Raw genomic sequence first — 13,488 nt, forward strand, 5'->3', positions numbered from 1 at the left:
GGCCGGTCAGCAAGGACGAGCGAGCGAGTTTGCGTTTGCGTCTCGTTAACCGCAGAGCACATCACACACCGCAGCACGGATCACACTGCAGAGGCCACAGTGCTCTTATAAAAGTGACAAGTTAATGTAGCAGTATAGAGCAACACAACTACACAAAAGTGGCTAGTGATAACCCGACGACATCGTAACAGAGTTACAGTGTGTGTGTGTGTGTGTGTGTGTGTGTGTGTGTGTGTGTGTGTGTGTGTGTGTGTGTGTGTGTGTGGCCCTCTGTGCTCTATTAGCACAGGAGCTGGCACGCTCCGGTTAGCACCGGGCCATTCTGAAGCCTCTGCTGCGGGATTAGTGCGCCTAGCATCAACCATCTGTTAACGCAGGACATAATGCACACAGAGTAAGCTACATCACACACACACACACACACACACACACACACAGCACACCTCACACACACAAACTCGTATTACTGTCTGTCAAATAACTGACTTCATTGAGATTATATGATTAAAAGTAACAATGTAGAGAGTGTCTTCGAGCCTAAACCACATGTTGAGTATGTATGTAGAATCACGATATTCCATAGACTTGAGTATTCAGTACGCTTCAGCGTTCCCTATGCTCCAGTATTCAGTACGCTTCAGCGTTCCCTATGCTCCAGTATTCAGTACGCTTCAGCGTTCCCTATGCTCCAGTATTCAGTACGCTTCAGCGTTCCCTATGCTCCAGTATTCAGTACGCTTCAGCGTTCCCTATGCTCCAGTATTCAGTACGCTTCAGCGTTCCCTATGCTCCAGTATTCAGTACGCTTCAGCGTTCCCTATGCTCCAGTATTCAGTACGCTTCAGCGTTCCCTATGCTCCAGTATTCAGTACGCTTCAGCGTTCCCTATGCTCCAGTATTCAGTACGCTTCAGCGTTCCCTATGCTCCAGTATTCAGTATGCTTCAGCGTTCCCTATGCTCCAGTATTCAGTACGCTTCAGCGTTCCCTACATGCCAGTATTCAGTATGCTTCAGCGTTCCCTATGCTCCAGTATTCAGTACGCTTCAGCGTTCCCTACACGCCAGTATTCAGTACGCTTCAGCGTTCCCTATGCTCCAGTATTCAGTACGCTTCAGCGTTCCATACACGCCAGTATTCAGTACGCTTCAGCGTTCCCTACACGCCAGTATTCAGTACGCTTCAGCGTTCCCTACGCTCCAGTATTCAGTACGCTTCAGTGTTTCATACGCGCCAGTATTCAGTACGCCTCAGCGTTCCATACACGCCAGTATTCAGTACGCTTCAGTGTTCCATACACGCCAGTATTCAGTACGCTTCAGTGTTCCATACACGCCAGTATTCAGTACGCTTCAGTGTTCCATACACGACAGTATTCAGTACGCTTCAGCGTTCCCTACGCTCCAGTATTGAGTACGCTTCAGCGTTCCCTACACGCCAGTATTCAGTACGCTTCAGTGTTCCATACACGCCAGTATTCAGTACGCTTCAGTGTTCCATACACGCCAGTATTCAGTACGCTTCAGTGTTCCATACACGCCAGTATTCAGTACGCTTCAGCGTTCCCTACGCTCCAGTATTCAGTACGCTTCAGCGTTCCATACACGCCAGTATTCAGTACGCTTCAGTGTTCCCTACACGCCAGTATTCAGTACTCTCCAGCGTTCCCCACACTTCACCATATTTAGTGCATTTCAGCATTCCCTAAACTCCAGCATTCCCTAAACTTAATCATTCCCTACACGTGAAGATTTTCCACACACCTCAGCATTTCAGCAGTCCCCACACTTCCGCATTTCATTTTTTACACACCAGGATTCCCTACACTTCAGCATTCCTTTCTGTACACTTCAGCATTCCCTACATTCCAATATTCAGTGCATTTCAGCATTCCCGACACTACAGCATCTTCTACCCTTCAATATTTTATATCCTTCACTTGTATCGATTCCTCAGCTGTTCTCAGCTCCAGAAGTATTGACCCCCTTGATAGGGATGGGGTTTAAAATGGTTATAAAAAATGTCTTTTTGGCTAAATACCTTGAAACGATCTGAGAAATATAACATTTAATTATAAGTTGGGAGTTTCTCCACTTCATTTTGAACCCTGTTCCTTTTATTTGTTCTGGTTTCCTGTACTGTACTGTGTGTGTGTGTGTGTGTGTGTGTGTGTGTACACAGATGAGTTTCCAGTACACAGACTCCCCAGCATATGACCTCCTCATTTGTGGAATCGGGGAGCAGCTTGTTTTATTTCCAGCCATGCCATTGGCCGACTCGATACCGAGCCGAATTAATTACGCAGCTCACGGAGATTACAGCCCGGTGGCTCGCAGTGCCATGGTGGAAGGCTGCTAATTACCTATAAAATCAGGCTAATTCCGATGCTAAACCCATTTTTAATTTCTGATAATTAACTCCGGATTGGATCCTTAAATACCCCAGCATACCGTTATTGTGCTAATCACGGTTGTTGTTGTGAATTATTTGGAAAGCCCCGGCCTATTACTGCCTACATTAACTGTAATCACACTAAGTGATTGGTTGGCGAAAGGTAAACCATATTTAGTGCCTGTCCGTCTCCGGTGTTGCCATAGAGACCCTCACGCTCTGAAAATGTTTGATCTTTGTTTAAGGAAATATTTGTCAGGACTGTGTGCGTTGTGTGCACAGGCAGATACATCCCTGTGTCCTAGTTCACGCCTCGGGTGTTTTTCCGCGTTGTGTAAATGTTCCTTCGGGGGGGTTTGTAGTGAATAAGGTCAGTGAAATTTCCAGCTTAGGAGTAAGCCAGTAAACAAACACGACGTCAACAACATGTGGAAAGTAATGATGCGCTGTTTATTCCGTTCGAATTTTGTGTCGGGCCAGGACAAATCTTGGGAATTTTACACGAGTGATGAACGACGTTCTTCCGAACGATATTCCCTCAGTTGGTGTTGGAGGATGATGGAGGTCGAGAGCGCTGTCGCTGTCTTAACACACCGCTCCGAAATTTCATCGATATCATCGTCAAACTACTGTGAGCTCTCGCGCCCTGTGGATGGGGGCGGGGTCATGCCGGAAGAGGCCACTCCCACCAGGACAGAAATGTTTGTTTCATCATAGATGATGCCTGATTTTGGAGACTAGAGAAACCATGCCAGCAAAAATAAATGCACCCCCCTCCCCAAAAAAAAAAAAAAAAAAAAACCCACAACAAAACAAAACCAACCACCACACAGCCAACAGCATAAAAGCCACCATTTTACTTTTTTTTTATTAATTAATTATTTATTTATTTTAAAATGGCTTGTTTCTATTGTGTTTGTTAATTAGAGGTTTGTGTAGATCTGTAAATGTTCCTTCCTATGGCAAGTGAGGATTCACTCTTCCTTAAACTTGTTCCCAGTCTTTGGGATAGAAGGGTCACGACCTGGTGACCTTTGGGACGCTGAGTAACGTGGAAACTATTAGATAAGAACTGATGGATAGAAGGAGGGATAGAGAAGATGGAGGAAGAGTAGAACAGGACATGGCCTCTGTGCCTGTCTCTTCCTGTGAGTGTGTGTGTGTGTGTGTGTGTGTGTGTGTGTGCGCGTGCATATCTGCCGATCCATCAGCATTGCTCATGGGCGAGAGTAGTTAGTTGATATTCTGCGGATGGCTCCATCACTGAGATCTAATAGCGTGTGTGTGTGTGTGTGTGTGTGTGCGTGTGTGTGTTTGCTGCAGAGAGAGCATAGCAGCCCAGGGGACAGGCAGAGAGTGTTGATGTATAACGATACAATAACAAAGGCGTGCCATAAAACCGTTGTGTGTTCTAGCATGGTGGAACCTCGGCGCGAGAGTCGAGTCCACTAGGTTGCGAGACACAAGCTTGTTGCACAGCATTCTAGAAATGAAGACTACGCTATCAGTACTGAATCGTAGACCTACAAGGCCTCACGAGTTCTGTCGATGTTGTGAAACTTGTACCGAAACGGTGTATCGCTGGAAAACCGTCCGCTCCAGAGAAACAGCACTTCGTCCCTGAACAGGGGGAGAGGGAACGTGCTTTTCCAACTCCATCACCCAAACATTAGGCAGACTGTACGCAGAGAACACACAAATGCTCAGCTTGATCCTTGTCTCGTTTCTGGATCCGAATAAACCACCGCTCCGCTACAACCTGAATTGAAACAGTGAAAAGAGTCATTTTCCTGTTAAACAGATCGCCAGAGACGCTGGCCATTTTACAGAGTCTAGAAAGGGCTGTGAATAGCCTCGTAAATCATAGTGTGTCACACACACCTGTGTGTGTGTGTGTGTGTGTGTGTGTGTGGACCTGTGATTCTTCTCCACTTGAGTCTATCACAAGTGAGTGAATTGTTAAACTGACAAAGAGAACAAACTGTGCCAAGGCTTCTGCCCAAATCTGTCATTAACATACAGTCTGGGGGGGGAAAAGATGCTGTGTGTGTGTGTGTGTGTGTGTGTGTTTGTTATAAGTGTGTGGGTGAGTGGGTGTGTTGCATCGAATGACTAGTGACTGGTTTTAAATAGGTATATTGTTTGGAGTAAGTGAGATGTAAAAGGAAGAGTGGCAGTGTGTGTATGTGTGTGTGTGTGTGTGTGTGTGTGTGTGTGTGTGTGTGTGTTTCTAACCACTCTGATTTGATTGGGTTTGACAGATATGGAGTCTGGAGAGCGACTGGCTTCGCCTTCCTCCACCCCGGTCTCCGTACACACCAGCTCATCTTCATCTTCATCCTCAGTGTCCCCGGCCTCCAACGCCAAGAGCAGCCTCAACCACGGAGCCGCAGCCTCGCTCGCCGCCTGCGGTAAGAACACACACACACACACACACACACACACACACACACACACACAGCTTGAATGTAGCATATTGAGCATACACTTGCACATTTTGTCTGATACTGTAAATATAACACTCTTACCGTATGTCCATCTGCATAGTCCTGTGTGTGTGTGTGTGTGTGTGTGTGTGTGTGTGTGTGTGTGTGTGTGTGTGAGAGAGACAGAGAGGCCCTGGTCTCTGCATTCCTGCTGTTAGTATAGTGTAGTGGAAAGCGCTCTGACTGGATCCTGCCATAATTACTATGTTATTGTGGAACATGTGAAAACACCTTTTTCTCCCAGCCAGGCTTTAGCGCTCACAGCTTTGGCTGCAAATTGAAAAGCTGCCGCATAAATGAGACTCCGACAATTAACTAGGCTTTTGTCAGGCTGCTTCTGCTGGCGAGTGTCTGAGAGTCGCTCTCGTCTTCCCTGTCATACACCCTTTCCTTTCCTTTCCCCGAGGTTTCCTTTCCTTTTTCCTTTCCATTTCCTTTCCTTTTTCCTTTTCCTCACTTTTCCTTTCCTGTCCTGTGCTATAGTTTCCCCTTCCAGTTTCCTTTCCTTTCCTTTTCCTCACTTTTCCTTTCCTTTTCCTTTCCTTTCCTTTTCCTCACTTTTCCTTTCCTGTCCTGTGCTATAGTTTCCCCTTCCAGTTTCCTTTCCAATCCTTTTCCTCACTTTTCCTTTCCTTTCCCCGAGGTTTCCTTTCCTTTTTCCTTTCCATTTCCTTTCCTTTTTCCTTTTCCTCACTTTTCCTTTCCTTTTTCTTTCCTTTCCTTTCCTTTTCCTCACTTTTCCTTTCCTTTCCTTTTCCTTTCCTTTCCTTTTCCTCAGTTTTCCTTTCCTTTTCCTTTCCTTTCCTTTTCCTCAGTTTTCCTTTCCTTTTTCTTTCCTTTCCTTTTCCTCACTTTTTCTTTCATTTTCTTCAGTTTTCCTTTCCTTTTTCTTTCCTTTCCTTTTCCTCACTTTTCCTTTCCTTTTTCTTTCCTTTTCCTCAGTTTTCCTTTCCTTTTTCTTTCCTTTCCTTTTCCTCAGTTTTCCTTTCCTTTTTCTTTCCTTTTCCTCAGTTTTCCTTTCCTTTTTCTTTCCTTTTCCTCAGTTTTCCTTTCCTTTTTCTTTCCTTTCCTTTCCCTTAGTTTTCATTTCCCCTTTCTTTCATTATCTTTTCCTAAATTTTTCTTTCCCTTTTCTTTCGTTTCCGTTTTCTTTCATTTCCTTTCCTAATTGTACATTTTCTGTTCCTTTAGTATTCCTTCCCTTCCTCTCAGTTTTCAGTCCCCCCCCCCCCTCCTCTCCTCCGTGTCTTCACCTCTTGTCCACTCGGTGTTGAATCAGTGTTTCCTGACACTGTAACTGAGATTGCTTGGTGAGAATATATGACTCGGTGTCAGCTGCAGTGTGTAATTTATTCTCTTGCTCTCTGCAGCACAATATATTTTTCATCCCTGTGTTGATTGTACGCGTTCCCCATTAGATGCTCATATCGACCATCTCTGCAATCTACGCCCGTTTCTGTACGTGTGTGTGTGTGTGTGTGTGTGTGTGTGTGTGTGCGCTGCACTTGTGCTAGCCTCAGCACAGGGGCGCCAAGTGGAGCTTTGTTAAGAGGATCCCATTGTCTCTGGGGGACAGTGGCCTAAACAGGATGTCGTTTTTATCGGCACTTTAAGAGCACGCCGGCCTCTCTGCTGTGTTTCTCATTTCTACTGATATTTTAGATTGTCCAAAAAAAAAAAAGTAAACATTTATTTATTTATTTATGTATTTATTTAATACGGCCTTCAGGAAATGATAGCTGGAATTTTGCTGTTCTCATGAATACATAATGGAGCATAAAAATGGACCTGCTGTAGTTTATAGAATCTTAGATTTTTTTTTTTTTTTAAAGTTAAAACTTCACTTAAAGTCAGGCTAAACTGTAGACCATGTTTTAATGAATCTTTTAAATCCTTGAAAGAGTCCAAACATTCTTGGATTTCTTTTAATAAACAATGGAGCTGAAAATAAAAGCCTGTTTATATTTGAATGCTAATCCAGGCCGTGCAGCATCAGTGCTCCAGGGGAAGGGGGTGGGGCATGCATGGCTGGGGGCGTTTCTAATTAGCATATTCATATAATGTGGTGTTCTTGGAGGAAGTATGAGAAAAGGCTTTTTAGTCTAAGCCTTCCTCCCTTTTCCTTTTCACGTCTCCTCCTTTCCCTTCTCTGCCTTTCGTTTTCTTCCGTTTCCCTTCGCTTTCTAAAAATAAAACGTCATTCTTGTTTTAATGGAAATGTAGGCCATGCAACATCAGTGTATGAGGGGAAGGGGGTGGGGCATGTAGGTTGGGGGTGGGGTGTGTGTAATTTGGATATTCGTAGAATGTGGAGTTCTTGTTAAGAAAGTAAGAAAAAAGCAACTGCGTGAAACTTTCCTTCATTTTCCTTTGAAGACAAAAACACGTCCCTTCTCTTTATCATTCTTTTCCTTTCTTTTTTCTCCCCCCTTTCTTTTTTTTTCTCTTTTCCTTTTCCTCACCCTTTCCTTTCCTTCACTTTCCCTCCCATCCCCTTTTCTCTTCCCTTCTCTTTCTCTTCCTTTCCCTGTCTTTTTCCTTTTCCCTTTCTTGTTCCCTTTCTTTTTTTTTTTACTTTTCTCCTTTTCACTTCCCTGTCATGTCATGTCCTTTCCTTTCTAAAAATAAAAATAAAAGGCAATTATATTTCAATGCAAATGTGGGCCATGCAGCACCAGTGTACCAGTGGAAGGGGGTGGGGCTTGTAGGATTTGGAGGTGTCTTCTTATTTGCATATTCATGGAATCTGGGTATCTTATAAGTACGGAAGAAAGCTGTTTTTTTTTTGCGAGCAATTTTTTGTTGAACAAAATCCAAGTTTTGGGGACTTTTACCTCGGCTAACAGCTGCATCGTTACCATCCTACAAATGTTGTTTTTTTTGGGGTTTGTTTTTTGTTTCATTTATTTATTTATTTTCCTCAAACGTCCGGCCGAGCGAGTCGTCACGCCGGCAGAGACAGAGGCAGGTCTGCTCTGAAATGGAGAAGACGTGAGCATCTCACAGGGCTAAAATGGAGAACACATGTCTGCGCTCTCTCCCCCTCAAACACAGGCTTGGCAATTAACTCCAATCTGTCGGCGGCGGCGTGATTGACGCCAACAAAGGGCACGTTAATCCCTCTGCTCTGCATCCCACACGATTGGGGCGAGGAGACGCAGCGGTGCATTCTGAGACGGCCCCGTTTGTCACAGTGAAGGACGCAGAGGAAGGAGGGGACACTGATGGTTGATTGTGTGTGTGTGTGAGGGTAACTGGGGAAAAAAAAAAAAAAGAGTGTAACTGGGAAAAAAAAATGTGAAGGAAGACAAATAAGGGTGCGAGTGACAAAAATAGATGGCTGGAAGGATAGCGGGTAATCCTGTAATTCTGCTCTTCTCTCTCTCTCCCTCTCTCTTTCAGTGTGTGATTTAATTATCAGCGGCTGAAAGCGCATTAACACGAGGCGGACGCTTTTTCGCCATTGCGTGTGCGCGTGCGCGTGCGTGCGCGTCATCCGGAGTGAATGTCAACCTTTCCGGAGAACGTTCCCGTTCATTTCTCTCCACGTCTGCACTTTCCCCCTTTCTCACTCTGTTGCGCCGTCGCTGTCGAATTCTCGATTGCGATTGGTCAGAAGGTGTCGATTCGTTTTCTACAACACCGGCTCTGACGGTTCCAAATCACAGGTTTATATTAATGTGCTGTTATCGTTTCTATAGTAACAACTGTTGACTGTCACTGTGTGGTGACGCTTTCTGTAAGGACATGTTTAGTAATGTTTAACATTAAGGAAGGAGTCTCCAGTGTCAGAGATAGAGACTGCGAGAAGGTGTGTGTGTGTGTGAGACAGAGGAAGGGTGGAAAAAAAAGAGTCTGAAGCTTGTAAAGTGAGCGGTGCCCACTGGGAACACTTTCTCCTCCACCACCCGTCCTTCTCCACCGTCCACACACACACACACACACACGCATCTGTTCATCGTCTCCTCCCAGTTGCAGCAAAAAAAAGCCTCTCTGTATTTCTCTGTCATCACTTTTTCCCTCCGCCCAAGCCGAACCTGACCTGGCACTCACTGCTGCCGCTGCCGCTGCCGCTGCTGGAACGGCTGCAACTGGGACCCTTTTTTTTTTTTTTTTTAAAGTGCGCTCAGTAATGCAAATTGAATTTATATGAAATATGCGGTGCACAAATTGTACCTGACTCCTGGAGGAGACATCATCCTGCCAAAAAAAACAAAACACAAAAAAAACACACACTCCGATGATGATGATGATGATGATGATGGTGATGATCACAATGAAATCACTCCGGTGATTTAACGCATGATGTGTTTTACAAGAGCAGGGATTGAATAAGTGCAATGGCTCACTGTATCACTTCCAAGGTTTTTTTTTTGTTCCCTCCCTTTTCGTTTTTTTTGATCATAGCTTTCGGTCAGCGTCTGTCAGCAAGCCTGTGATTACATTAAACACCACGTACTTATCAGGACTGTTGCATTCGAAACTCGCCCATAAAAGCCACATCAACGCGCACAGAGAGAGAGAGAGATCTCACTCTTTCTCTCTGTGTGGAACTAATGGCATCGGCGCTCCCTCCAAAAGTGAATTACGCACTGGGATAACAGCTTCTGTGTGTGTGTGTGTGTGTGTGTGTGTGTGTGTGTGTGTGTGAGGGGCTTTTCACCCCTCCTCATCTGGCATAGAATTGTGTGTGTGTGTGTGTGTGAAGCTGGGAATCTGCATGATAAATTTTCCGTGTGCGGAGTCTTATCCGGGCTGATCCCGGTCCCCTGCTCGCACCACCATGTTCCCATGAATCCCCGGGAATCTTTCACCCTGCAGAGTCACGGTTACCGAAGCTGATTGTTTTTTTCTCCTACAACAAGCACATCATCCTGAAGAGTTTTATTCCTCTTACGCTACAGGAAACTTTCGCCTGTTACTATTTTTAGCTTGTTCCTCATTCCGTTAGTCCGGCATCTCAAGAGCGAGCGGTTGAACGTTTGTAGGGTTTCTATGGAAATATCATCGTAACCAGAAGATGAACAGATTTAGATTTTTTGGCATCGATGCAAACCGGGTCAAGGTCACAGCGAGGTCAAGTGTCTGAAAATTGGACCGTGTTTTTCTTCAGTAGCCTCCTTCCCTTTTTTTTTTTTTTTTTTTTTTTTTTGAAGAATCTTTCCTTCCAATCACGTACATCAGCTGGGAGAATCCCACGAGTGCGTCCATACCGAGACATTCCCACGCAAAAGTACAGAGGAGTTTGGCTTTGTGTAGATGTTCCAGTTTTGTAAAGTAACGCTGCTGAACTGTAGGAGAAATCGTATGTGACGGCGTCTCTACACACAGATCATACTGACTCATGAGTGTTTTCTGTTTAAGGTCCTCTGTTCGGTGTGACGGGAAGCGAGCAGCCGTTCAGCGTGACCTCGGTGACCTCGGTACCCAGTGCCTTCCCCGTGATGGCGCACCCTGCCTTCGGCTTGCTCTCCCCCAGCACGGCTCGCCCCGAGTTCGGCGGTCTCGGAGCGCTGGGGGTCACCGCAGCCCTGGCAGCGCACCCACAACTAGGGGCTTTCACAGGTCAGCCATTTTCTTCTTATATTTTTTGCCTCATTATATACATTCCCATACAAAACGATGCTGGCTAACAATCCCAGGAAGCGAACTTGTGATTCTGTGCATAGATAATGTTTATTCAGCTTAGAGAATTTTAAAGCCAATCATTCTGTCACTGTAGGTATTCTGAAGAGGCCCGGCGACATTACAATCAAAAGAGCACCAGCATAAAATCAATTATTATTCAAATGAGCTAAATTCCTCCCACTCTATCAAATCCTCAGGTTATCAGTAGGTCAGCTTTTTCACCTCATGCACGCAGGAGCAGTTTGTCATGATATTTATCCGTTCGTTTGAGCTCCTGTCCTTTCAATTTTGTTTTATTGTTGTTTTTTTTTCTCTAAATTTGCATAACAACAGATGACCTCACTTTGGGGTTTGTGTGAGAGAGAGAGAGAGAATATAAACATCAGTATCGTGTAACTCTTTAGAATGTCTGTAACGATATAACTAACAATACATCATTATTATAATTACAATAGCAAAAACAACCTAGTAAACGAAAGTGGCGTGCAATGTGGATTTTTTTTTTCTGACCAATCAGAATCAAGAATTTGACAGTGAATTTGACTAACATAACGACGATCGTGCGTTTCTCCCGAATCCCAGAGTGGTGGAGAGCAGCCGAAGCTCACGGGCGGAGTACAGCGGCCTTCTTCCCTCCTTTCCTAGGCCTGCCCCCGCTGTTCGCCCCTCCCCTTCAGAACCACGAGGCCACGCCCTATACGTCCAAAACCCTGAGCAAAAGCAGCCAGGGTCCTAAAGGTGAACAACAGCAGCACGTGTCTGTGCTCTGAGTTTTCAGAGCTCAGCACTGTAACACAATGCCTAATCAATGATTTGTGCAAATAATGTCGGATATATAGAGAGCTGGAACTGCGTAGTAATCCGGTTTCGTAGTTCAGAAAGGGTCGACGATAATTCCATTTCATGTGTGTTCAGTCTTCCTAATTTGCAGTAATTATTAACTTGATACACTCTGTTATTCAGTTTCATGTGAAGTCAAACTGAATTTCAGCTCAGTGTTTTAAGCAGATCCGTGCTTTAGGGCACAGCGAGGTTGATAAACGTGTTTGGCGCAGCCGCTGTGTGTGTGTGTGTGTGTGTGTGTGTGTGTGTGCGTGTGTGTGCTTGTTTGTGTGTTTACTGCATGTGGGGGGGAAAAAACTAATCTGCTAATGATTTCTAGGCAAGTGAAAATATCTTGCATGTGGGCTAAAATATCCAACCTTTCTTATTATGATTATGATTATAAATGAAACAGATTAATGCCTAAAATAAATCCCAAAGAATCCACCCCCCTAAAAAAATGTAGCTTCGACTATTTTATATCCTGAAATGAGTTTAAAAAAAAAGGTTTTTTTTAAATATATGACTGTTATTCTTATCAATGTGATCATTATTATTAAGATAGCGGCACTTGCTAATAGAGTATTTTTACAGCACTAAATTACTAGTGCTCTAAACATGCGTTTTAAAATGAATTCTTAATTAATATAATTGCTGTAGTAAATAGTGTTGGGATGCATTTGAATATTAATAATATTCCGTAATTTTATACAGTGATCTACTGTTCATATTACAAACGTGCAATACAATTCCTGCATCACGTCTCTCATTTGTGTGTGTGTGTGTGTGTGTGTGTGTGTGTGTCTGATGTCAATCCCAGGTGTTAACGGAGCTCTGAACGGCAGCGTGGTCTCTCCATCCACGACTAAAGGCAGCGCGTCCGTGTCGTCCTCGCCCGCTCTCAACACCTGCAGCGTCAAGCCTCGCGCCCGCAAGGCCTCTCATCACAGCAACAGCACAGAAGAGCTCCAAGAGAAACCCTCTCAGAAACCGAAAGAGAAGGTAAAAAAACGAACAGCGTACATCATCATTTACAGCTTTTCATATCGTTCCTCGTCTCGTCGTTTCTCGTCCGATCGTCTGGGGCTTAAAAGAAGCGTTCTGTGCAGTTCAAATGAAAGCTCGGCTTCATCGGACGATAAAAATCACACTCGGATGGATAGCGAAACAAAGGGTGCGTCTCAGTCAGCTCTCTAGTTCAGCAGTCGGCACTGATCAGGGCGGCGGGCGTTCTAAGGGCCGTCTTAGTCGCGAAGTCCTTCCGGTGCACTGAAACCCCCACAGTGCACCAGTAAAACCAGGGAGCATCGATGCTCACTATGTTCCCTTACTGGAAATGACGTCACGCATCTCTCAGCCAACTTCGTCTACAAATTAAGTAAGTAGCTTGTTATCGTCGTTGTGTCTCTCATGATTTCTTACGTTAGCGATTTTTAACTTTATTTGACGTTCTACAATATGGTTTGTTTGAGTTTAACGCCTTCCGAGTGTTTCATTATTTTCAAAAAAATTTCTAGCTGCTGTAGACTACGCTCCTGCTTGAAGTAGCATGACAAACACGTGTGATTAAGCTCATTTCAGTGAAATTATGAAGCGCATTTACATGACGTTGTATAATGTCAGAAAGATATCAGTTCTGCCTGTTGTTGATAAATGCCAGTGGTGACATTGCTACATACAATGCGAAGGACAAATTGAGTCATCAGTATGAGCCCCAACTCGTGTACACCATATACTGATTCACTAGCTAGGGGGCGCAATGAGACGCACCCAAAGAGAAACGCAAGGAGTCAAGACACTCGGATTTCCTGCCAGCAAGACTCGTGAATAGACTGGAAGACAGAAATTGTTTCTAGACATTCTGCCACATTTCTTCATTTGTTGTTGTTGTAATTGCAGTCCGTTGCAGTGGGAATCTGATTATAAATACATAAATCTCAAGTATCGCCGTGCTAAAACCGGCTCAGTAAAAGTTTATGACGTGCGTCTGTCATGCTGCGGCTACAGTAAAGTCCTATTTAATCACATCTGAGATCATGCCAAGCAGGACTCGTTATGCACATTAACAGGAATTACGGCGCGCGATCGTGTTGTGAAACAGCTGCCTCGGTGTTTTAAACGTCTTTTCTTTTTTTCCCAACATTTGCGCTTTGGGTCACATG

The 13,488-nt window shown here is 44.5% G+C and overlaps 1 protein-coding gene across 14 annotated transcripts in view; it reads left to right on the top strand.

The window, feature by feature from the left end:
• Window positions 1-13,488, top strand: part of baz2ba (bromodomain adjacent to zinc finger domain, 2Ba) — a 99,775-nt gene that overhangs the window by 57,814 nt on the left and 28,473 nt on the right. For all 14 annotated transcript variants that reach the window (XM_017481710.3, XM_017481705.3, XM_053684646.1 and 11 more), the window contains exons 3-6: window positions 4,652-4,801; window positions 10,241-10,441; window positions 11,087-11,242; window positions 12,147-12,328. In XM_017481710.3, coding sequence (XP_017337199.2) covers window positions 4,654-4,801; window positions 10,241-10,441; window positions 11,087-11,242; window positions 12,147-12,328 — 687 coding nt within the window. In that variant the 5' untranslated portion in view covers window positions 4,652-4,653. The remainder of the gene's footprint in view (window positions 1-4,651; window positions 4,802-10,240; window positions 10,442-11,086; window positions 11,243-12,146; window positions 12,329-13,488) is intronic.

The sequence above is a fragment of the Ictalurus punctatus genome, chromosome 12, assembly GCF_001660625.3.
Source record: "Ictalurus punctatus breed USDA103 chromosome 12, Coco_2.0, whole genome shotgun sequence".
NCBI lineage: Eukaryota > Metazoa > Chordata > Actinopteri > Siluriformes > Ictaluridae > Ictalurus > Ictalurus punctatus.